Here is a 26,083-nt window from a genome sequence, read left to right on the forward strand (position 1 = left end):
GGTTTCTTGTAGACAGCATATATACGGGTCTTGCTTTTGTATCCATTCAGCCAGTCTGTGTGTTTTGGTTGGAGCATTTAATTCATTTACATTTAAAGTAATTATTGATATAAATGTTCCTATTGCCATTTTCTTAATTGTTTGGGGTTGATTTTGTAGGTCATTTTTCTTCTTCATTTTATTTCTTGTATTTCTTGACTATATAAGTCCCTTTAACATTTGTTGTAAAGCTGGTTTGGTGGTACTGAATTCCCTTAACTTTTTCTTGTCTGAAAAGCATTTTATTCCTCCATCAATTCTGAATGAGATCCTTGTTGGGTACAGTAATCTTGGTTGTAGATTTTTCCCTTTCAGTACGTTAAATATATCTTACCATTCCCTTCTGGCCTGCGGAGTTTCTGCTGAAAGATCAGCTGTTAAGCATATAGGGTTTCCCTTGTATGTTACCTGTTGCTTCTCCCTTGCTGCTTTCAGTATTCTTTCTTTGTGTTTAGTCTTTGTTAGTTTGATCAGTATGTGTCTTAGCATGCTTCTCCTTGGGTTTATCCTGTATGGGACTCTTTGTGCCTCTTACACTTGATTGACTATTTCCTTTTCCATGTTGGGGAAATTTCCAACTATAATCTCTTCAAAAATTTTCTCATACCCTTTCTTTTTTTATTCTTCTTCTGGGACCTCTATAATTCGAATGTTGGTGCATTTGACATGGTCCCAGAGGTCTCTGCGACTATCCTCAGTTCTTTTCATTCTTTTTACTTTATTCTGCTCTTCACAAGTTATTTCCACCATTTTATCTTCCAGCTCACTGATTCGTCCTTCTGCTTCAGATATTCTGCTATTAATTCTTTGAAGAAAAGTTATGACCAACCTAGATAGCATATTGAAAAGCAGAGGCATTACTTTGCCAACAAAGGTTCATCTAGTCAAGGCTATAGCTTTTCCAGTGGTCATGTATGGATGAGAGAGTTGGACTGTGAAGAAAGCTGAGTGCCGAAGAATTGATGCTTTTGAACTGTGGTGTTGGAGAAGACTCTTGAGAGTCCCTTGGACTGCAAGGAGATCCAACCAGTCCATTCTGAAGGAGATCAGACCTGGGATTTCTTTGGAAGGAATGATGCTAAAGCTGAAACTCCCGTACTTTGGCCACCTCATGCGAAGAGTTGACTCATTGGAAAAGACTCTGATGCTGGGAGGGATTGGGGGCAGGAGGAGAAGGGGACGACAAAGGATGAGATGGCTGGATGGCATCACTGACTCGATGGACGTTGAGTTTGAGTGAACTCCGGGAGATGGTTATGGACAGGGAGGCCTGGCGTGCTGCGATTCTTGGGGTCACAAACAGTCGGACACGACTGAGCGACTGAACTGAACTGAACTGAATTCCTTATAGAGTATTTTTCATTTCAGTAATTTTGTTGTTTGTCTCTGCATGTTTATTCTTTAATTCTTCTAGGTCTTTGTTAATTGATTCTTGCATTTTCTCCATCTTGTTTTCAAGGTTTTTGATCATCTTTACTATCATTATTCTGAATTCTTTTTCAGGTAGTTTGCCTGTTTCCTCTTCATTTATTTGGACTTCTTTGCTTCTAGTTTGTTCCTTCATTTGTGTGGTATTTCTCTGCCTTTTCATTTTTTCTTTTTTAACTTACTGTGCTTGAGGTCTTCTTTTTCCAGGCTTCAAGGTTGAATTCTTCCTTCCTTTTGGTTTCTGCCCACCTAAGGTTGGTCCCAGTGGTTTGTGTAAGCTTCATATAGGGTGAGATTTGTGCTGCGTGTTTGTTTATTTGTTTGTTTTTCCTCGGATGGGCAAGGCTAGATGAGGCGGTACTCCTGTCTGCTGATGATTTGGTTTGTATTTTTTGTTTTGTTTGTTGTTTAGATGAGGCGTCCTGCACAGGGTGCTACTGGTGGTTGGGTGATGCAGGGTCTTGTATTCCAGAGGCTTCCTTTGTGTGAGTTCTCACTATTTGATTCCACCTAGGGTTAGTTCTCTGGTAGCCTAGGGTCTTGGAGCCAGTGCTCCCACTCCAAAGGCTCATGGCTTGAACTCTTAAAGTGCTAAGGAGCGTGGCTTGATCTTGCACATACTGTTCTGCATCCTTTTCTGAGCTTTAAGTGCATAACTCTGTATTGTTCTGGGTTCCGGGTTCATCAGAGCAGTGAATGAGCCAGTGGTTTCCTGGATGCTCACTCAATTTTGAACTGAGGTGGAAGATGTCAAGTTTCTGAAGAGATTATAGACCTATCTCACGCAGGGCTGGGTTTGTCGTTAATGAAACCCTACAAACAAAATTCCAGTCTGTCAACTAGTAGAAGTTTGTCTGTTCCTTTTCTCAACTGCCAAGCACTGGGGGCAGCCAGGCCACTGCAGGGAATCTTGAAGGAAGGAACCTCAGGACAAATGGTCCCAGCAGCTGCTAGGGTCTTGCCCCAATATTCCTTGATTAGGATCAGCTAGCCACAAGCAGCAGGATCCTGGCTGGCTAAGCCAAATTGATACTGAGTCCAAGCTTGATCTGCTCACTGCACAATAGGCCAATGAATCTGAGAGATAAGGGGCTGAGGCAAGAAAGAGACCTTTAGAGGGGGCCAGCTGATCAAGAAGATGGCAGGCTAGCGCCTTATAAGAACCATCTTCTAATTTTTAAAAATAAACAAAAAACACAAAATGACCCTTTAAAAAAAAGTATTTAGAGCAATAAAGATATGCTTATGAAATGCTGCTTATAAAAAAGTTAGAATACAAATAGTATACATAGAGTCACGCCAGCTATGTGAAAAACAGTTATACAAACATACGCACAATTAGGGCTTCCCAGGTGGCTCAGTGATAAAGAATCTGCCTGCATGCAAGAGATTCAGGTTTAATCCCTGGGTTGGGAAGATCCCCTGAAGAAGGAAATGACAACCCACTTCAGTATTCTTGCCTGGGAAATCCCATGGACAGAGGAACCTGGTGGGCTACAGTTCATGGGGTCACAAAAAGTTGGATATGACTGAGCAACTGAGAATGCATGCACACGTATTAACAGTAATTACTTCTGCTTAGTAAATTATGGTTGCTTTTATTCTCTTCTTTAGACTTATTTCTCAAGTTTTCTCATCAAACACTTATTAATGTTATAATCAGAAAGAAAATAATCAAATGAATTGAAAACCAAAAAAAATCAGAGCTCTGAGGAGCTCTCACCAATTTTTAAAAATAGGAATGCTAACCCTGAACCCTAAGGGCCTGGCTGAAACCTTGCTACCACCTGCCATCACATCTTAAAACTCATTTCCAGCTCTATGGGGAGGCTTAAATGAGATAACCTAAATAAAGCATCTCTACCCATCTTAGTGTTTCAGGCACATTACAGTATTCTATAAATATGATTTTCTTCCTTAATTTGACACAAACCATCTGCTGCCTTGATTGCCTCTGTGGTTTTTGGAACACTCTCTGTGTGCATACCTGCGTGAACCTGTCTAGTCTCTGGCCCTGGCCCCTCTTTTCTATCTGCTGCTAATCAATCTTTTATTCTGACAACTAGCAGTGTGTCTTCTTTCTTCCCACTTCCCTCGTCCCTCGGGTTGTTTCCATTATTAATAAATGAGTCAAATGAAGAACTAAGGAATAAGCAGATACAAAGCCTTGTATGAGAAAGTTCAGATTTAACACTAAACCACATAAATAACTAGAAAACTCAACAAAGGATTTCAATCCTTGTTCTGCTGCTTACGAACTGTGTGACTCCCAAGCAAATTATTTAACCTCTCTGAGTCTTTGTTAACCCATTCATAACAATCAAGACAATTCCTATTCTATAAAATTGTTGTAAGCATTAAAATGAGAGTGAATGTAAAACATATAACACTCTAAATATTTAAAGCTCCTATTCACCTTCTATTTCCTATCTAAAAATGCCCTTGAACTACTGGTGAGTATTTTCAGATTAGTTATATAATTAAACAGATTAATTATAATAGTAATTATATATTAAACATTTAAAACATCAAACCATAACTAAACCAGAAGAAATTGAGGTAAATATTCAGCATGTCTATGAAGAAGTGAGGACTTTCAAAGCTGAAACACGATGGAAGAGAAAGAATATCAATACAATTGCCTAAGAAAAAACATTACTTAAATGTATCTTGTTGACTTTTATCTATGGCAATGTAGTGCACTAGATATTCACAAAAAACAAAACTAAATAAAACTCCCAACACGTCTAGACATTCTAGCTAGAATACCACAAAATCTTTTTAAAAATATAGCTAATCTCTCAAGAAAATAAGAGATATCCCCAAGGATCAAACATAAACAAGGAGCTAGAAACCAGCACGCTAACCTGATACTGAAACTGTGGTTTCCTTGAGGGTATTTGCTGGTTATTGAACAGAGGAGGCATGGTTTTTAGTGGCTGTTTGGTTAAAAGAGAAAGATCTTGGAGGTAACTGAGATCCTTGTACAGTTCTGAAGGGTTACTACATTTTATGAAAAGGCTGACTTAAACGATCCACCTGAGGGAAATCTGTCTCAGCACAGAGCATAAGTGGAGAAAAAAGTTTTCCTTAAACATACATCATCTCAGGTCTGATTTCTACATATCTGAGATTTAAACACAGAAAATCCCAAGCCAAAAAACTAAAGCAGTCACGTGCCGGTGATAGATGAGGATACCTGGCTAAAACAATTCAGCAGAAAAAAAAGCAGATACTGTTTAAAGGGGGCTTCCCAGGTGGCACTGTGGTCAAGAACCTGCCTGCCAATGCAGAAGATGCAAGAGACAGGGTTCGATCCCTGGGTTGGGAAGATCCCCTGGAGGAGGAAATGGCAACCCACTCCAGTATTCTTGCCTGGAGAATCCTGGACAGAGCAGCCTGGAGGGCTACCGTCCACAGGGTTGCAAAGAGTCAGACGTGACTGAGCATATGCACACACACACATACACACAACCTGAAGAGCCACGTCTTCTGTCCAAGGCTCACAGAATTCCTAGCAATAAAGCCTCCAGAATCATGAAATAAGCAAACAAACTGTGAGGTTTGGCAGAAATAAGAAACAGCAGAATTAGGCTTTGAAGAATGTCTGATAATGACTTACTGAATAAAAATATGAATTAACTATTAAGCAGTATGAAAGACAGAATGAGGACTTACATATGACTTATTAGAGTTCCAGAAGACGGAAATAAAGACAATGGAAGAGAGGCAATACCAGAAAAGTTAACAGCTGAGAAATTTTCAGAATTAATGGAGGGACTTCCCTGCCGGTCCAGTGGTTAAGACTTCGCCTTGCAATGCAGGCGGTGCAGGTTTGATCCCTGGTCAAGGAACTAAGATCCCACATGCCTCATGGCCAAACAAAAAAAAAACATAAAGAGAATTAATGGAAAACAAATTCTGAGATGCAAAAGTCACAACAAATCCAAGTCAAGAGAGAAAAATAATCCCGTGGAGACACACAGTACAGAAACTGAAGAACAACAAAGAGAAGAGTTTTTGCAGCCAGTGAGGGAAAGGGAAAAAAAATATCTACAAATGACTGTAGGCTTCTAGCACAGACTGTGGAAAGCAAGATCCTAAAAATATTAACAGGAAATAATTGTCATCCTAGAGTGTTATAACCCCCTAAACTGTTATTCCACAATGTTTACAAATAAAGCTAGTTTTGAACAAATAAAAACTGAACTAAAAGACTTTCAGGGAAGGAGTGCCTAGGATATTCTTCAAAAGCAAAACATAAACCTGCAGGGAAGGGTTGCAACTCAAAAACAATGAACAAGGGGCTGCACTGGTGGTCCAATGGTTAAGAATCCACCTTCCAATGCAGGGGATACGGGTTCAATCCCTGGTTGGGGAATTAAGATCCCATGTGCCTCCCGGCAACTAAGCCTGCATGTGGCAACTACTGATCCTACGCTCTCTAGTGCCTGCACACCACAGAGAAAGATCCTTCATGCAGCAGTGAAGATTCCGCATGCCACAACTAAGATCTGATACAGACAAATTAATTAATTTAATAATTAAAAAACAGTGAACAAGTAACTAGTATTAATAAAATATGGATAAACTTAAACACAACTAAATCTATGAGATCAAAGTAACGTCTCATCTAAAGTATGAAAGGTAAGAAATTGTGAACTATAACTTGTAATTTGGGAGGGAGTAACTGCAGTTAGAGTTCTAAGGTCCTTTATATAGGAATTTTATCGAGGAGAACAGAGCTATTGATTGGTATTTAGATTCTACTAATGGAGGTATGTATACTGAAAATTTAAGATAATCTTTAAAATATAGAAATGGAAAATGTGGAGGTAATCAATAAAATAGAAATAGAGGATATAAATTTCTGATGTAATTTTAAAACTCAATAAATCACACATACTTACCAAAAAAAGATCAGGAGAGAATTTTAAAAAAGGATAAAGAAGAAAAAATTAAAAACACAGAATAGGTTGGACTTAAATACCAAAATAATTGGACTAAATTTATCAGTTAAAAGACAAAAATTGTTAGAATAGTTTTACTTTAAATCAAGGTATATGTTATTTATAAGTAATACACCTAAAATACAAGGCCAGAAAAAAGTGAAGAGATGAAAAAAAAAAAAGAATGAAAAAACCTCTTATCAGGCAGATGCCACACCAAATAAAACTAGGGTACCTGCTTTAACTGTCAAGACAAAATAGACTTTAAGGCAAAAATCACTGTTACAGAGACAGAAGGGTATAAAAAAAGGATAAAATGTTACACTCATTAATAATACAAAATTTTTAATATGTGTGTGCTAATACAGACTCTCTGTCTCTCTCTCCCTCTCCCTCTCTGTCGCTCAGTCATGTCCGACTCTTTGCGACCCCATAGACTGTAGCCTACCAGGCTCCTCTGTCCATGGGATTTTTCAGGCAATAGTACTGGAGTGGATTGCCTTTTCCTGCTCCAGGGGATCTTCCCAACGCAGGGCTCGAACCCGGGTCTCCTGCATTGTAGACAGACGCTTTACTGTCTGAGCCACCAGGGAAGTCCTCTCTCTCTATATATATATACACACACATATATGAAGTAAAAACTGATAGAATTAAGGAGATATGGGAAATTAAATATCTCATTTACAAGAGTATCTAAAATAATAAAATACTTAGGAATAAAGTGAAAGACTTGTATACTGACAATATAAAACACTGATGAAAGAAATTAAGGAAAATACAAATAAGTGGAAAGAAAGCCCATGTTCATGGACTGGAAGACTTATTATTGTTAATATGTCCATACTACCCAAAGCAATTTAAAAAAATCAATGTAACCTCTATCAAAATTCCAATGACTTTTTAACAGCAATAAAAAAAACAATCCTAAAATTCATATGGAAATACAAAGGACCCCAAGTAGCCAAAACAATTTTGAGAAAGAAGAACAAATGTGAGGAGGCCTCACATATCCTAATTTTAAAACATATTATAAAACTACAGTAATTATAACAATATGGTACCAGAATAAAACTTAGACCAATGGAACAGAAATAGAGAGCCTTGAAAATAAACCCATGCATGTATGGTCAACTAAACTTCACCAAGGGTGCAAAGAATATATACATCACTTTCACTGCAGCATTATTCACAAATCACATTATTACTTATATGATGATTTATTTATATTATTCACACTCTAAATTAAGAAAGAGTAACAACAAATTTTCTATGCAGCAGCAGAAAATAAAAAGTAAAAAAGGTAATTTTTAAAAAGCTGTTACTAAACAACAAATAAAATTAGTAATAATAACAACTGTAAGAAGGAAAAGAGCAAGGTAAAATTATTAGGCTACTGAGTCATCAACTTACTAGAATGAAAGCTGCAAAAAGAGAAATTGTGATACTGATGCAAGAGGAGCTAAACACACCACTGGAATAGATGAAAAAAATGCTAAAAACAAGCAAGCACATACATGGATATTTGGTATAAAAAAGAGATGGAATTGCTGATTAGTGGGGAAACAATGAAGTATGTAATAAACAGTGAGATCACTTATCCATAAGCAAAGAAGTAAAATTAGATCCATACTTTAATCACACACAAAAATGAATTAAAGATAGTTTAGCAACAAAAAGCAAAATTTCAAATTTTAAAAGAAAACATATCCTTTTACTCAAAGTGGGGAAAACACAAGAAACATATACAGTATTATAAAGGAAAGATAATAAATTCAACCACATTAAAATGTGAAATTTTGTTTAAAAGGTCATTAAAAAGGGTGAAAAAGATTCCCCATTGCCTGGGTAAAAATATTTGCAAAGCTTATAACCAGCAGTGCATTTGTATCCAGAATATATGAAGAATCTCTACAGTCAATGAGGAAAAGACTAAAAGTTCAACATAAAGGTAAAAGATATGTACAGGTACTTCTTAGAAAAGAAAATCCAAACAGCCAGTAAACATCGAAAGATGTTTCATCTCAGTTATAACCAAGAAAATGACACAAGCTCCATCATTTTTATATCTATCTACTCCCAGTACTTTAATGGTTTATAAAGATATGGTACATTAAGATAAGAATCATCATAGAACTTGTTCTTATTTTCACTAGTTATTTATGATCTTGTCTAGGTCTTATGAAAAGTAATCTGCAAAATCAACACTATGTTTTCCAGTGCTAGAGAATCCATTTTTCCCCCATAGAGAATCCATTTTTCCCCCATAGAGAATCCATTTTTCCCCCATAGAGAATTTTGCCCTAAGATGTGGAGACAGATCAAAAAATTGAGAAATTAATACAACTACCAGTTATACATTTTTTGAGTCTTTAACATTCTCCTAATTATACTACTTTTGGTGATGCCAGATGACATAATCATTACAAAGTCTTTTTAAGGCAACAGCTGCAAAACTTCTAAAATTATATCACTTAGTTCTTTTGTATGATTCTTTCTTTGTGTCCTATTTCCAATATAGCTTCCAGTGAAACTGTATTAAAAAAAAAATTGCATAAGTGGGCTGAACTAAAGTACTATTCAATTTTGTTTCATTTATTTTACTTTTTTAACTGCTGCACTCAGAAGAAGACTTGAAGAACTGAAATCAGCTTAAAAGTTAAGCAAAATAACAGTACCTCACAATGCTGGCGAGAAGCTTGAATTTCACATTCATATTTGTTCTTTACAGATTCTAAGCAGAGCTCTCTATAGATTCCTGCAACCAAACACAATTACTCTGATTATGTTAGCAATAAGGAGTTTCATTATCACTTCCCTGTAAGAATTCTGTCCTATTTTATAAAATGAATCAAGAAGAAATTGGCAGGTCTAACTTTACCTTTAAAAACTAGAAATAACAAGGCTCAGTCAAAATATATGTCAAAGAAGACTACAAAACTAAGAGCTAGAGAGAAACTACACTGCAAATTTTAGTTCTTACCCATTTTTCTAAAAAATATTTCTAAATGCTTGTTAGAGAATGATTAAAACAAAAATAAAACTCTTCACCTATGAAAAACAATGTCTCAGGATTCATAAGGAAACAGAGTCAAAAAACTCTGGTTTCTCAATCATATATACTCAAACTACAACTGGATACCATAACCATGGAAACCACTATTTTTTAACTATTACTTATATTCAGAGTCCGAAGCTTCCAAGAAGACTAAATGTATAAACTAATATAACGAAATTTATAAATTAACACCATGTTTGAGTGCTCCTCACAGAGCTTTACCTAGAGAATAGATGTTCAAGAAAGTTTAACTTAGAAATACCGAGACAACCGCATAAAATAGGCACCCTAAAAAAACCACATAAAATAGGCCATGCAAATACGCCATCACAAAAATGGCAAAGAGGTCTAGATGTACATACTTAACTCTATGCCATAGCTGCCTCTAGAACTGCAATACTCTTTCTTGTACAGTAAAGGCAAGGAAGAGATATCTGGAACTATGCCATCAGCAACACAATCACACACACTACTCTGTATAATCAAAAAGTACAGGAGGCCACCTAGTAGCGAAGTGAATAACTGACTCAAGGAATATTTTCAAAACATTAGGAAGTCTCACTTAGCTCTTTTCAAATGTCAAAGAAAAGTAAGGACATGTTTACTTTTAAGGATGTGCTAAGTCAATATGCAAAGATAGCAGATTAAACATCACATTATCTATATACTTTATGTTAAGCACTCAAGACTAAAATTCAGTTTAAGGAGGATTCAGTATAAGAAGAACCTATTATCAACAATGCCGTAGGTATTATTAAGATATAACAGGTGTATGAGGATCAATTATTGTTCCCCAAAAAGAAAACAATCAGCATCTCCAGTAAATTTCAGTTTTCTGTTTGACTATGAAAAATCATTAAATGATCTTCAAATAGATATATCCTTTGTTAGGCATGGTAGGACACAATTCTGAGGCCAGATCCCAGTTACAAACAGAAGACTGAAATTTAACCATACAAATAAAATACGTCTCCATTTATTCATAATCACAAATGCATCATCAAACTTTTCAAAATAAAAACTTATAACTGAACTACAGATTTGAAGGTTAATTCCCTGTTCTGTAACATCCTGATCAAATTTTTTTTAATGTTTTTATAAATAAGAACTCTTTATCACTCTTGAAGATGAAAAATACTAAGAGGACTTAAATTGAACATTAAAAGAAAAATAAACTATGGTAGTAACAGTATCTCTTAATGAAAATATCCTGGTTTCTAATTGTTTCACATGTGGAAATACCTTTTCAACAACACTGTGAGCAATTTGAGGGCTTTTTTTTTTTTTAACCCTCCACAGCAGCAGAGAAAAGCAGGAGGCATTTAATAAATTAAAATAACTGTGGGCTGATTGATAGTATAATGTTCTGTTCAACGTAAATACATTTGTACTTCTATTAACAACAACCACTCATTTGACAAACACTTTTTAAATCTATTGAAGAATTCATATTCTACTATATGGAAAAGATGTTTCACTTTCCTACCTGCTACCTTTGTACGAATTTGCATATTTTCTTGTAAAGTTGCCAGTGGTTCCAAATATTCTGGTGCTTTTCCAGCTATGACTTCTTGTAGTTTTGCATCCACCTGACTTAATCGTTCTTTATAAAGTCTTAACAAAGCAAAAATTAAGATATTAATTTTAAAAGCCCAGCAAAGACTAACAATTTATCATTTCTATACATTATCTCTTAATATCATTCATATTCTGATAGCCTACCAAATGTATCTTTTCCTTGATCTCAGGTGACAAGAACACAGTTACATCATTTGACTTAAATGCAAATCATCACAAAGAAATGTTTTTCTATTTTTTAGATATATCACTTTTTAATGGTTAATTTACAAATCAAAAAAATACAACCAAAATAACTACCTCTGGACACTGTAGATGTTTTTAACTGCAGAATAAATCAATTCTAAGAGAAAAGGTCAAATAAACACTGAGTTTAAAAGAAACAAATCATTTTGATTAATTTAGATACAGGCATTACTGTCAAAAATAAATAATTCCCTGTCTCCTCTCCAAATCTCCTGAAAAGGAGTCAGTATAACAATATTCAGCCTACTAATTTTTAAGAGAACAAAGAAGCAGCAGAGTGATGAAGGTAAAACCAAAGGCTAGGGAACTTAAGACCCAGCATATTCAGCTCATCTAGACTGCGAATGAAGAAGCTATAACAACATGAGTTGCTTGGCAGATGGGGAAGTGAAAAGTGGGGCAAAGAATCCCCGCCGCTCATTTTATGAGTCTACATGCAAACAGGCCTAATGTAACAGCTGTCACATCAATACCTTCAGCTCGATTATCAAAGATCGTATATGAGGCAACTCAATGTTTATTTTTACCAATAGTCCTTCAGGATAGAACTTTTTTAACAAGAAAATGTTGAAACTGTCATTCTTTGTGAGAAGCACTTCTAACCCTGGTTTTGTAGCATTTCAAAGGTATCCTAAAATTTCAAAGCAGATTAACAATTTAAGATCATTATGTAAAAAAAATTTTTGCCATTTATTACTGCATCATAAGTGACTATGTCACAATACATCACAAGGATGGCATATAGTAACTCCTAGAAGAAACCACTGATTATGCTTATAGTTGTTTGTATAAATAGCAGTTGACTATTGAAAACATGATGATACTTGGCGTTCATGTAATATTCTACTCTTTCCCCTTGAAAATACCAACTAATATAACTAAGACAACTAATATTGTCTATTATTGATCATTATATTTAGCATAGCAATTTATATAATGATTTTAAAGGAATAAAGCAAGTTGAGTGTTCATACTAGTTAATATTCTTTTTTTAAAACCAGAAAGGAAAAATTATCTGAATCAACTTCCAAAATAATACATTATCACGTCTGAGTTAAATTTTTCTAAAACTCAACATACAATGTATGAAATCCAAAAAGTATAACACGATACTAATAGTTTTTGAAATTATAAATACACTTCAGACAAAATGCTAAAAAACTAATACAAAACATGACTGCACCTGAAAAACATCAAACTCATACAAAATATGGATAATAAGGTATCCTGTATAGGTGAACATCCTGAATGAAGAGGATATGTGAATTAACAGTATTCAATTAACTCACTTTTAAAAGAATAGATTCCTCAAAAATCAGTATAATTTCTACAACCTTGGAATCAAGTATAAACTCATCAAAGGCAAGGATCATGAGTCCGTCAGCAGCAACCACAATACTATTCACAGAAGAGAAGTTAATTAATGTTTGTTGGATGCTGAATACTGAAATGAATGGACACTTGGGTGGTTCAAGTCCCTCTTTCTTTTTAAGAAGGTGGAAGAACTCACCTTCCACCACTTTACAAACTGCAAATTGTGGATTTTCTGCCTTAGGAAAGGAGTGCTATATGTGCCCTATAGTGCTAGAACAGGCAAAAGCAGGATATTTATTATTATTATTAATATATCTCCCACCTCTTCCAAAGAGGATTTGAGACAGCTTAAAGAGATACACAGTATGAGAAGACAAAAATAAAAAACAAAGCAACAGGGCAAGACAAAAAAATAATTATAAACCTTGTGCCAAGATCTTTTTTTCAAAAACATTTATAGATACCAATTCCTTGAGAAAGAATCCTATTAAATACTGTTAATGAGTCTACTTTTAATACTTTCAGAAATTAATAATGCTGATAGGGGGAACTGGCTAGTGATCATGGTGAGCCATGAGAAAGCAAAAACCAAGGCAACTGCCTGCCCCAAGGGGAACAAGATTAGACCAAATGACTCACTAGATGCAACCTTCTCCTATGTAATATATTATACTAGAGCTTTACAACAATTTTCATTTCTTGGACAACCAAAAAAGGCTCTATAAAAGCTCAATATGTATATCTTAAATAACTGTTTAAGAATCACTCGTTCATGGATTTCTTATGCTAAAATACAAATTTGCTTCCTCTTTTCCAGAATGACCCCAAATGAACTGAATGAACTCTCTGTGTTGCCCAAATAATGGATTCCTGGGAATCCAAACTAATTTTAACTTCAAATTAATAATGTAAATCTTTAGCATTAGAAAGTATCATGCTTTTTAAAGGCAAAATTTTACACTATGGATTATTTTGGATTGCTTGTATCAATTTGTCACACTAGCATAGAACATTATCTATATATTCATCACTAATACCAATGAAAGTTAACACCAGAAATGGCATAAACAGCAGGATTCGTCTGGTAATGAAATCTGTCTTATTTCAGGCTGGCAATTCCAGATATTAAATGGGCTTTCATCTCTTCTTTGGGCCTCTCTAGGGAAGAAGTAGGAGAAAGAGAATAAGCAGCAAAATCACAAAGAATCCATAAACTGAAGAGGCAGCTTCTGAATAAGTTAAGCTATCTATGGTCTCAAAGGTTTCTCCCTTTCATCTACGTTTCCTAAAGTATGCCCCATAACCTTGCCAGCAAGTTCAAACTGAATGTTCACCTTTAAGATGTCTAAAATCTGCATCTATTCTATTCTCTCCAGTCACTGGAGCCCCTTCGTGCATTACCAACTTTACATAAGAGTTCTGGCATTACAAAGAGGGGGAAAAAACAGTATCTATAAACACACTCTACATGTCAGACAAATGGCTGAGAACTTTATATACTGCTCATTCAATCTTTACAGTAGATAATAAAGCATCTATTATTATATTTTTAAAATCTGTCAAGAAAGCCTGGATTCAGGGCCTGTGATTCCACTACGATTCCTCCAAAGTAATGTGCCTTAGTGGAAGGAACACGATAGCACCTAAGAGGCAAAGCCTAGCTTAATTTATCACCTTCTGATAAACTATGAACAAATCACTAAACCTCTGTGAGCATCAATCTTCTCAAGAGTAAATGAGAGATAAAACTATCTTCCAACCTTACAGAGAAGCAAACTAAACAATGCATGTGAAAACATGCAATGTATACATTATCCAATGTTAAGATATAAATAAAAATCACCATGCCATCTCTGGGAAATAACTCTTATTCTCAATTTTTTTTTTAAATGTTATCTTTATCAAGTTATTTAACAAAGGAATGAATGAAGCATATTAGAACCAAGGGTGCAGCAATCCAAGGAAAACACTTTCATAACCAATACCCACATAAAAATCTTATTAAATCCCCCCCAAAACCAGCCTCAAAACCCTTGATTAGTTAATGAGACCTTCAACAGGAAAACAATAGTTGAAGCCTTTTTCAGGTCAGTCAGTCCCATAAAAAACAAAAAGGAAAATAGTTTAGAATGAATATAATTTCTCTCATGCTAGTATGCATGTGACAAGGTTGAGATCCACTGACAGTGACCTTCAGAAGTTACTACTTACTGATCCTTGAGATCGGTAAACTGTTTTTCAAGATTGGACATTTCATCTAAACATTCCATTCTTCTTCTTTCACAGTCTTCATCATCCATTTCTGTTAATAAAATGCAAATATCAAAGATAAAACGAATGTTATGTTCCAAATACATCTGAATGTTAATTCAAATGGTTAAAGAAAAAAAAAAAAAAAAACCAGAAAAACTACATTAGGACTTAAATATTTATCAAAAATAATTTCCACTGTAGATTTAATGTAAAATATAGATAAAAGTTAAAACAGTCGCTAGTGTAATAGTGTAGTGTTAGTCGCTCAGTCGTGCCCGACTCTTTGCGACCCCATGGACTGCAGCCCACCAGGCCCCTATGTCCATGGGATTCTCCAGGCAAGGATGCTGGAGTGGGTTACCATTTCCTTCTCCAGGGGATCTATCGAACACAGGGATTGAACCCAGGTCTACCTGCATTGCAGGCAGATTCTTTACCAACTGAGTCATCAGTAAACAGTAAACAGCCATTTACTGATGAAAACATCAGTAAAACAGTTGCTAGACCTTCTTAATTTTACCCGTTTTTTTAAATAATTTTATTTATTTATTTTTGGCTGTGCTGGGTCTTTGTTGCTGTGTGGGCCTTTCTCTAGTTGCAATGACTGGAGACTACTCTCTAGTTGAGGCACATGGGCTTTTCATTGTGGCAGCTTCTCTTGTTTCAGAGAAGCTTGTTTCAGGCTCCATGGCGCCCAGCCTTCAATAGTTGCAGCACTCAGGCTACGGCTACGTAGTTATGGTTCCTGGGCTCTAGAGCATAGTCTCAATACTGGTGGTGCGTAGGTAGGCTCAGTTGCTTCATAGCATGTGGGATCTTCCCAGATCAGGGATCAAACCTGTCTCCTGCATTGGCAGGCAGATTCTTTATCACTGAGTCACCAGGGAAACCTCTTTATTCACTCTTAAATCATTTTATTAAAGGGCTGATGGGCAGGGGTCCAGTGGTTAAGACTGTGCTCCCACTTGTAAGGGGCAACAGCTTCGATCACTGGTCAAGGAACTAAGTTCCCACATGCTATAGCACAGCCAAAAAGAGAAAGGTTGACCTTAAACTATGACTATAAAGTAATTAATCCACTTTCAACTTGTTTTCCACCAACTCACCAGAACTTAAGCAGCAAAATGATTATGTCCTTTAAAGGTTAATATTGCTCAAGAATACTTATGGAATTCCACTTATGGAATTCCACTTATGGAATGCTCACATAGATAATTTGCAAGTCAAATAAAAAAAGAAAATTAATCTCATTATGTTTACCACAGAGTATCTTGGTTTCCTACTCCTAGGCTACCACTGTTCCCTCTCCCCAAATTTCTGTCAGTCAGTGAGAAAGAGGAAAGAGGAAAACAAGCAAACTTTTCAAGGAAAACAACTGATAGCTACCAGCTCTCTCCTATATTTCACATTGTCTGTTTTTATCAATACATCACATATAGTTGACAACATCAGAATAACTTAAGCACAAAATGATATTCATATTGATCATCATCAAATAAAGGTCAAACTATGAGAAAAAATTAAATTATATTCAGTTACTTTCTACAGCAAGAGAGTATGATTTTTTTTTAATTTTTCTGAAACAGATTAAAATTATTTCTGGCTCTTAAGAGCTTATTCCTTGACTCTTTAAAATGTGGTCCCTCAAGATGACTCACTCCCCAATATCTCTGGATGGAGTTTTTCTGTAGCCTTAAGACTGGCCCAGTACCAAGGTTGGAGAGGAATAAACCTGTGGGAGTTTAACATGCAAGATAAATGGTAGAAAAGAGATGCAAAAGCAACATGCAACTGGAAAATTTATTAATTTCTTTGTACTTAAAAAATCTGACTTGTGCTTCAAATTATTATCATAGTCTCCATAAATTAATGTGTCCATTATTTGGGGGGATAGAACAAAAAACAGTTAAAAAACAAAAGCCCACAAGAATCAACATAAAAATTAGAGAGGCAGAATTTTAGTAAATAGATGTCATTTTGAGAGATCCTGACTCCCATAAAAACAAAAACAAAGAACATGTGAAGATAAAATGTTTTACAGATCCAGAAAACGTACTCATATATAGTAGAGATGTTCTCTGTATTCTTCACTTTTGAAATCTCACCTATTTTCATGACTAAGCAGATGAGTTCCAAATTATGCTTCCCATCCCAGGCAGGTTCCAATGCCACTTTACCACCTGTCAGTTGGGCACTCTGACTCAAATATACCATCAGGACCTCAAAAAGAACATGTCTGTAATGCTTTATCTTCTATCTTCATCTCAAATCTTTTTTTTTTTTTTCTATTTCTGTTCAAACTACCACCATTCTCCTTGTATTTGGGTTTTTCTTCTTACATTGACTCCTAAACTTGTAGTCATCAATCCCACTTTCTGCTTTTTCTGAAGTCTCTCACACCTGTATCTTTTCCTTTTCTAGCTCAAATCCTTCTCCCAACCAAACTGGTTTTCTCACTCTTAAATAAGGCTTAAGCGCTGGCCTTGCACTTTTTCTTATATTCCTTCTTCTACAGAAACACCTGAACTTTAACCACTCCAATCCAAATTCCGCCCATTCTTCAAGATAATTTAGGTAATCCCCCTAGCTTTTGCTGACCACCCTGTACTGAAAAGATTTCCTCTACCTCTGAATTTCTACAGTATTGTTTATAAAGAAGCGTTCATTTGGCAATTGATTCAAGTGGTGACCTATGACAGCTCTTTAATTGTGGTCAGATCATAACTATTTATACCGTCCACTAGTAGAACCCAATACTGCAAAAGGAAGTCACTCAGAAACACTTATTCGGGGTGGCTGATTTATTGACTGAAATTACATACTTCCATGGACTTTTCTTTGAAAGGGAAGCCTAAAAAAGGAGAGTGTCATGGTGATGATAGGCTGTCGTTAACCTGTCATCAATCCTTGCTTCACATGGCCAAAATCAGGCCAAAGCAAAGAAATAAGTCTCGTCTTCGTCGTATGGATAGAAGGAAAAGAACCCAGGTAATCATAAATTTCATTTCTTTTTAAAATAACCGTTCCTAAAAGATTGCAAAAATTGATTTATGGTGTTAACCTGCCCCCCTCCACTCTACCCCATGCCACTCCCTTCAAAACAGAAAACAAAAACAAATAAACAAAAAAATCTGAAACAGCACAAAGTTAGAAAAGACTGCAGGGAAGAAAAGATTTGGAGAACTTCAAAGCTGCCAAAAATCAGCTAGTTATTTATAAGCATATGAAGATCTCCAATCAATCCTGATGTTGGGCTCTTCTTCTCAGTCTTGAAAAGTTCACAGAAATGATGCAGATGACCCAGCTCCCACGTCAGTCCCCCGAAAGAGGACGAATGTCAACTACTGACTGACACGCTGACTTGGAAGCTGACATTAATAAATTCTAAACCAGCCAAGAGCGAGTACCCTCAGCTCCTGACAACCCACACACGCTGAGAAGGGCTGCAAAGGTGCAATATAAGAAGTCGGCGGTGTGGGGAGAGGAGGCATTTCCAGCGTCTCCCAGATAAGATGCGGGACATTTTCCGCTCCGGATAGCCCGAGGCACTACCCAGAGGTCCCAAGGGCGGGGCGGATCGAGAACAGAACCGAGCAGCGTCCGTGAGCTGGACGAGTCCAGGCCCGCACCCTGCTCCGCTCCGCCCCGCCAACTGGGACCGGCCAGGAGCTGGGCAGCGCCCCGCGAACAGTTTGGGTGCCACGGAGGGCCGGGAGCCAGTCTCCGCCCCTTCCCTCTCTCCCCGCCCCGCTCTCCCAGCAGGACGCAGCTGCCGGCGTGTGGAGAGCGGCCTTTCGCTAGCCTGGCGCGAGGACTCGGGGTCCCAGCCCGCTGGGTCTCGTACCTGAGCTATCTCCATCCTCAGAGACCGACGAGCTCTCGGTGTCTTCGTCCTCGGAGCTGCTCCCCTCGTTTTCGGCGTAGTCCACCTCCATCTCATCGTGATGGTTCGTCTCTTTCTTATCCCCTCGGGAATGGACTGGCATTTTCCAGCCGCGCCGTCGCTTCCCACTCCCGGCGCCCAGCCCGGCCACCGCCGCTTCAATGAAGGGCGCGCCGAACGCCCCGACCCACCCAGCCGCCGAGCTCGTTCAGAACCCCCTCGGCTCCTCCCCGCCCCCGCCGGAGCCTCACAACCTAACCCGCAGGCTCAGCACTGAGAGCTCTGCCATTGGTGGAGGCAGTCCTCCCGAGCCGGGGGATGGAGCTAATCCTGCTCCGGTCCGGTTGGTTGCCTGTAATTACGGCGCGGCCTCGCGGTGTGTGTGTCGGGAATTGTAGTCCTTACTGTTCAGACTTGCAGGGGCCGCCGGCTTCGAAGCTTCAACTACCCTGATTGCTTCTCCCCTCTGGACTTCAAGTCCCACAAGGCACGAAAGCTGCCAGACTCGGTCGCAGTTTATAAACTAAACAGAAACAGATTGTGAGATTTTGGTCTGTATTTATTCTTTTCCCGCCAAGTGCTTGTCTGAGCTTCCAAGCCATCCAGGATGTTACTGTCAGATGTGAGAAGGTCTTTTGCCTGAGGGTTTTTCCTCCTCTTTAAGCCTACAGGAACTGGAGAAATGTCTCTTTACCTAAGCACTTTTATTACCACTATTAAACTATTGTTGAATTAGTTTCTGCAGACAACTTGCACTCTCTATGTTGAACAAAAATCTTTAAATTATTCTTGAAACTTTTGCAATATAAAAGGAAAGGAAGCTTTATCTTGGCACTTTTCTCTAGTACGTTTTACATTTGTTTTTTTTACCATATGCGGGTTTCCCTGGTGGCTCAGACGGTAAAGAATCTGCCTGCAATGCAGGAGACCAGGTTCGATCTCTGGGTCGGGAAGATCCCCTGGAGAAGGGAATGGCTATCAACTCCAGTATTCTTGCCTGGAGCATTCCGTGGACAGGGCAGCCTGGTGGGCTACAGTCCATGGAGTGAAAAAGAGTCGGACACAGCTAAGCGACTAACACATTTCCAGTTTGCCATACGCAGCCTGAATATGCCTCCAGTCTTAACTGAAGTTTTCAATGAAAAATACATATTTGACTTAATGAAATGTTTTATTATTTCAATGGAGGGATGATAGACAAGGAAAACTCATTATGTATCTTAATCATAATAACATACTAATTGACCACTTTTCAGTTCAGATCAGTCGCTCAGTCGTGTCCGACTCTTTGCGACCCCATGAATCTCAGCACGCCAGGCCTCCCTGTCCGTCACCAACTCCCGGAGTTCACTCAGACTCATGTCCATCGAGTCAGTGATGCCATCCAGCCATCTCATCCTCTGTCATCCCCTTCTCCTCCTGCCCCCAATCCCTCCCAGCATCAGAGTCTTTTCCAATGAGTCAACTCTTCGCATGAGGTGGCCAAAGTACTGGAGTTTCAGCTTTAGCATCATTCCTTCCAAAGAAATCCCAGGGTTGATCTCCTTCAGAATGGACTGGGTGGATCTCTTTGCAGTCCAAGGGACTCTCAAGAGTCTTCTCCAACACCACAGTTCAAAAGCATCAATTCTCCTGTGCTCAGCTTTCTTCACAGTCCAACTCTCACATCCATACATGACCACTGGAAAAACCATAGCCTTGATTAGACAGACCTTTGTTGGCAAAGTAATGCCTCTGCTTTTCAATATGCTATCTAGGTTGGTCATAACTTTCCTTCCAAGAAGTAAGCATCTTTTACTCTGTATCAAATACCCTAGTAAGTTCTTTACATCACTTACATTGAGTTGAATTCCCAATTTATTAGCCCTGAGTTAGGTGCTATTATACCCATTTTACAGATAAGGAAACTACTTGCAGACAAACCTAAAAACTGTATTTTATCAATTATAAAGACAAAGCTTCTTCCTGAAGTGGCAATTTGCTATTGAAAGAGATTTCATAGAATATTGTGGGTTTTAAATTATTTCTTTCTCAAATACAAGGTCCAAAGACATTTGACAGAGAATGGTAAGAGTATCCAAGAATAAATGCATTAAAGTTAGATTTAGAATTTAATGACAGAAAACATCTCAAGGGCTATCCATCTCTTGGCCGAAATCCAGATTAAGGGGCTTTTATTATCCAGTGTCAGCCTATTTGTCCTTTTCTCACTGTAGTCTCCAAAACTGGACTCATCAGCTGAGAAACAGACAAACTGCTGGCCATTTCAATGTTCTTTGAGTATCCTATTTCTCTGCAACCCTCTTGCACTCCTTTTTTTCAAAGCCACTTTCTTGACAACATTCGTCACCAGCAACCCCTCCACCATTCAGTACATGCCCCTGTTCCTTCAGATTAGTGCTTGGCAACGTTGTACTTGTTTCTGTCGCACTGTATTGTGGATTGTTTAGCAGATGCATCTCGCCTATTGGATTGTGAATTCCTTGAGAACAGGGATTGTCTTAGCCTGGGATGCAGTTTCAGAGGCAAGCATGTGAATACATAATGTGAATGGTGTGGACTAAAGCTGGGTAGCTGCTTTTAGCTCCAGCCAGCTGTTGCTACATCTGAATTTGGGACTAGATTCAGACCTTCTGATTTTCAAGAGAAACTGGAAATTTAGAACTTTACGTGAAATAACCAGATTTGTAAACATTATTTCAAGTGCATTTTTTGCTGTTACTTTGGTTTGGTTTGGTTTGGTTTATTAAACTCCAGACCAAACAAAAGCAGCTGTGAATAATATCCCTGGCCTCTGTTAATCTCTGTTATATCAGCAGCTAGCAGAGTGTGTGCTAAATAGTAACACTAACTTGAATTTCTGGTCGCTCTTCATGTTCCAAGCACTGTATGTGCTTTAAGGACATTAATTCATTTAATCATTATAACAACTCTATGAAGTAGATATAATTATGCTTTCCATTTTGTAGATGGAGGAACTGAAGCACAAAGCAGTTAGGTTGCTTGGCCAAGGTCACACAGCCAATAAGTAGCAGATTTAAGATCTGAACTTCAGTAGTCTGACCTCAGAGCCTGCAGTCAACTATCGGTACACAGTGTCCCTGTAGCAGATGATTTCTGTATTTCTGCTGTTTAGAGAAAAACAGAAGGAAGTTGGAGAGGAGGCGTGGATTCTAGCCCTGGTTCTGCTAGTAACCAGGCAAGACAATTTGGCAAATCATATACTCTCTGGTCAGTTGTAAAATGAGAAGGTTGCATTATGTTATCTTTAAGTTCTCGTCAAGCTCTAAAATTCCGGTCATCGATGTATTTATGTTTAAGGCAGACAAAATAATGGGAGATTAAGCAATTAGAGTTGCACGAAGATGTATTGCTTAAAAGGAGTTTCTTTATCCTCTCCCCAAACAGATTTTAGAAAAGATACATAGGAAATGTAAGAGGAACCATAAGGGGAAAAATGAATAAGGCTGGAAAAGAATATTGTCACTTATAGAAAATACAAATTAATGTTAAAAAAAAAAAACATGAAAGCAGAATGAAGTTGTCTCAGTTGAGGCATTTTAAAAGGTAGGCATAATGCAATCATTGGAGAAGGCAATGGCACCCCACTCCAGTACTCTTGCCTGGAAAATCCCATGGGCGGAGGAGCCTGGTAGGCTGCAGTCCATGCGGTCTCTAAGAGTCAGACACGACTGAAGCGACTTAGCAGCAGCAGCAGCAGCAAATAGGCCTATACCACCCCATTTCCTACTGGGTTTGCTCTGGTTTGTGAAAGTCACTCAGTCATATCTGACTCTTTGTGACTCCATGGACTATATAGTCCATGGAATTCTCTAGGCCAGAATACTAGAGTGGGTAGCCTTTCCCTACTCCAGGGGATCTTCCCAACCCAGGGATCAAACCCAGGTCTCCTGCATTGCAGGCGGATTCTTTACCAGCTGAGCCGCAAGGGAAGCCCACTCTGGCATAGAGTAGACATAAAATAATTCTGGCTTTTTCTTTCTAGTTTTTCTCCTATACCTTCTTTGGTATAACTTTTCAATCTGCCTTATTAAAATTTTAATATTGACATGATAATTTAAACACATAGAAAGGTAATTCAGAATATTATATATACAACAACAGAATGTCCTCTAAGCTTTGTCAGATCTTATCATTTTATTGCATTTGCTCCACATCCCTCTTCATTCCCAATTTTCTCCTTCCCTCTCCAGAATAACCATTATTCTGACTTCAGTGTTTTGCTTGCCATGCATGTGTACATTTCATTTTTTCTGTATTTAGAAATGATTATGTGTACATTTCATTTCTTGTATATTATAGAAATGATTATTTAACATGTTTTAAACAATCATGTAGTAGTGTAATGTTAGTCACTCAGTCATGTCTGATGTTTTGTGACCCCATGAACCATAACCTCCAGGCTCCTCGGTCCATGGGATTGTCCAGGCAAGAATACTGGAGTGGGTTGCCATTTCCTTCTCCAGGGGATATTCCTGACCCAGGGTTCAAACCTGTGTCTCTTGCATTGCCAGCGAATTCTTTATCATCTGAGGCACAGGGAAGGCCTAAACAATTATATCATGCTACATGTAATATTACAACTTCCTTTATCCTCAACAATGTTTTTGAGACATATCTATTATAATACAGGTAGCTCTAATCCAGGTGATGTACTCTAAGGTAGTCCCTTGAGTACACATATTCCATTGAATAAATATTAAAAGTTTCGCTCACACACAAAAAAATTTCACTCACCTGTTAATGGACAGGTAGGTTGCTTCCAATTTTTTCATTACTAAAAATGGTTGCCTCTATGAATATTCCTGTTTTTATCTTTTGGGGCCTGTGTGTGAGGATTTCTCTAGGTCAGTGGTCTCCAAAGTACAGTGTGTGTATTCAGGGAGTATAGCCTAGGGGATAGGAAGAAAGATTAAAACTTCTGTGTATAAAATTTTCAATTTCATTTTTATTTGGAATAAAGTAGATATAGGGTAGAAACAGTGCCAGACTTTATTTTGGGGGGCTCCAAAATCACTGCAGATGGTGATTGCAGCCATGAAATTAAAAGACACTTATTCCTTGGAAGGAAACTTATGACCAACCTAGATAGCATATTGAAAAGCAGAGGCATTACTTTGCCAACAAAGGTCCGTCTAGTCAAGGCTATGGTTTTTCCAGTGGTCATGTATGGATGTGAAAGTTGGACTGGGAAGAAAGCTAAGCGCCAAAGAATTGATGCTTTTGAACTGTGGTGTTGGAGAAGACTCTTGAGAGTTCGTTGGACTGCAAGGAGATCCAACCAGTCCATTCTAAAGGAGATCAGTCCTGGGTGTTCTTTGGAAGGACTGATGCTAAAGCTGAAACTCCAATACTTTGGCCACCTCATGCGAAGAGTTGACTCATTGGAAAAGATTCTGATTCTGGGAGGGATTGGGGGCAAGAGGAGAAGGGGACGACAGAGGATGAGATGGCTGGATGGCATCACCGACTCGATGAACATGAGTTTGAGTGAACTCCTGGGAATTAATGATGGACAGGGAGGCCTGGCGTGCTGCAGTTCATGGGGTCGCAAAGAATCGGACATGACTGAGTGACTGAACTGAACTGAGGGAGGAAGCTACAAGCCCATTTTTTTTAACTCTGATTTATCCTCATTATGGTTTCCCTGGTGGGTCAGGGGTGAAGAATCCACCTGCCAATGCAAGAGATGCAGGTTTGATCCCTGTGTCAGAAAGATCCGCTGGAGAAGGAAATGGCAACCTGCTCTAGTATTCTTGCCTGAAAAATTCCATGGACAGAGGAGTCTGATGGGCTAAAGTACACAGGGTTGCAAAGAGTCAGACGCAACTGAGCAGCACACACAAACTTAATTCCAAACACTACCACATGGTGGAGCTGAGACATCAACTGTACATCCACAAACCTTGTCACAACTGACGGACCCAGGCCAGATGCCAGTAGCTAGAAAAACAAAGGCAGGAGGCAGTAACTAATGGCTAATACTCAAATCAGGGTAAACATTTTAATCATTCAAACTAAATCTAGGTCTTCAGAGATCCACATTGACAAGTAAATAAGACCAATTTATTATCAATTATATGAGACCGTGATAAAGAACCTGCCTGCCAATGCAGGAGACATAAGAGATGCGGGTTCAATCCCTGGGTCAGGAAGATCCTGGAGGAAGGTATGGAAACCCATTCCAGTATTCTTACCTGGAGAATCCCACAGACAGAGGAGCCTGGTGAGCTACAGTACATAGGGTTACAAAGATCAGACACAAGTAAAGCACATTAGCATGCACTATGATTTCAGTTGCTTAAGAAAGAAACTTTTTTTTAATGTTAATCATTTTATTGTTATAATAAGACAGATGAAAGTTTTTCATATCACCATTGCACTTATGCTAGGGATAACAATGCTTCCTCTGCTAATAATGCTACTTGATCTTTTTAAGACATGTTATTTACTAAGCTTGGACTATCTGGGCATGCTTAATGAACTAAAAAATTATAAAACATTCCAAATTGTTCTTTTACTTAAGCAAAATACTAATTTTATTCAATTTACACACAACTTTTCAATTAGAAAGAATGAAACTATTTCACTTCTGACATTTAACAATTATTAGTATAAGATGATTAACAATTATTTTTAATAAAAAGCCATTCCCTTCTCCAGGGGATCTTCCCCACCCAGGGACTGAACCCAGGTCTCCAGCATTGCAGGCAGATTCTTTACCATCTGAGCCACCAGGGAAGTCCAAGAATCCCTTCTCCAGGGGATCTTCCCAACCCAGGAATCAAACTAGGGTCTCCTGCATTGCAGGCAGCTTCTTTACCAGTTGAGAAACCAGGGAAGCCTAATATAAAATTATTATAATTATTATTAATATAAGAATAGATTCTGGAAAAAAAAGAATAGATTCTGTCATCAATATGATGGCCTTGGCATCTTACATATTATGTTTGCACTTAAATTAAATCCTTTTTACCAAGCCAAGATAATGAACATGCGTGCATGCTAAGTCGCTTCAGTTGTGTCCAACTCCCTGTGAACCAATGGTCTTATAGCTGGAGGACTCCTCTCTCCATAGGGTTCTCCAGGTAGGAATATAGGAGTGGGTTGCCATGCCCTTCTCCTGGGAAGAATGAAACTATTTAAAAGTCTTGAAATAGCCTGTTGACAGTACAGGGCCCATCCCTGTATTAACTGTCTATTTGCAGAAATTAGTTCTTGGATTAGTTCAACTATAAACCTGATAATATTCTATTAGCATATTTATGTTTTTATTATTCCACTATCTCATAGCTCATATTATGTTCTTTTCTGTTG

The 26,083-nt window shown here is 38.0% G+C and overlaps 1 protein-coding gene across 2 annotated transcripts in view; it reads right to left on the bottom strand.

The window, feature by feature from the left end:
- The window catches only part of BRMS1L (BRMS1 like transcriptional repressor), a 44,350-nt gene extending 25,280 nt beyond the window's left edge, over window positions 1–19,070 (bottom strand). Inside the window, exons 1-4 of one of the 2 annotated variants that reach the window (XM_025270961.3) lie at window positions 18,707–19,070; window positions 14,821–14,911; window positions 10,958–11,085; window positions 9,092–9,171 (exon numbers count right to left, since the gene is read on the bottom strand). In XM_025270961.3, coding sequence (XP_025126746.3) covers window positions 9,092–9,171; window positions 10,958–11,085; window positions 14,821–14,911; window positions 18,707–18,848 — 441 coding nt within the window. In that variant the 5' untranslated portion in view covers window positions 18,849–19,070. The remainder of the gene's footprint in view (window positions 1–9,091; window positions 9,172–10,957; window positions 11,086–14,820; window positions 14,912–18,706) is intronic. The other variant, XM_025270962.3, reaches the window with a different exon arrangement.
- Between the last annotated feature and the right edge of the window lie 7,013 nt (window positions 19,071–26,083).

Source organism: Bubalus bubalis, chromosome 20, assembly GCF_019923935.1.
Source record: "Bubalus bubalis isolate 160015118507 breed Murrah chromosome 20, NDDB_SH_1, whole genome shotgun sequence".
Classification (NCBI taxonomy): domain Eukaryota; kingdom Metazoa; phylum Chordata; class Mammalia; order Artiodactyla; family Bovidae; genus Bubalus; species Bubalus bubalis.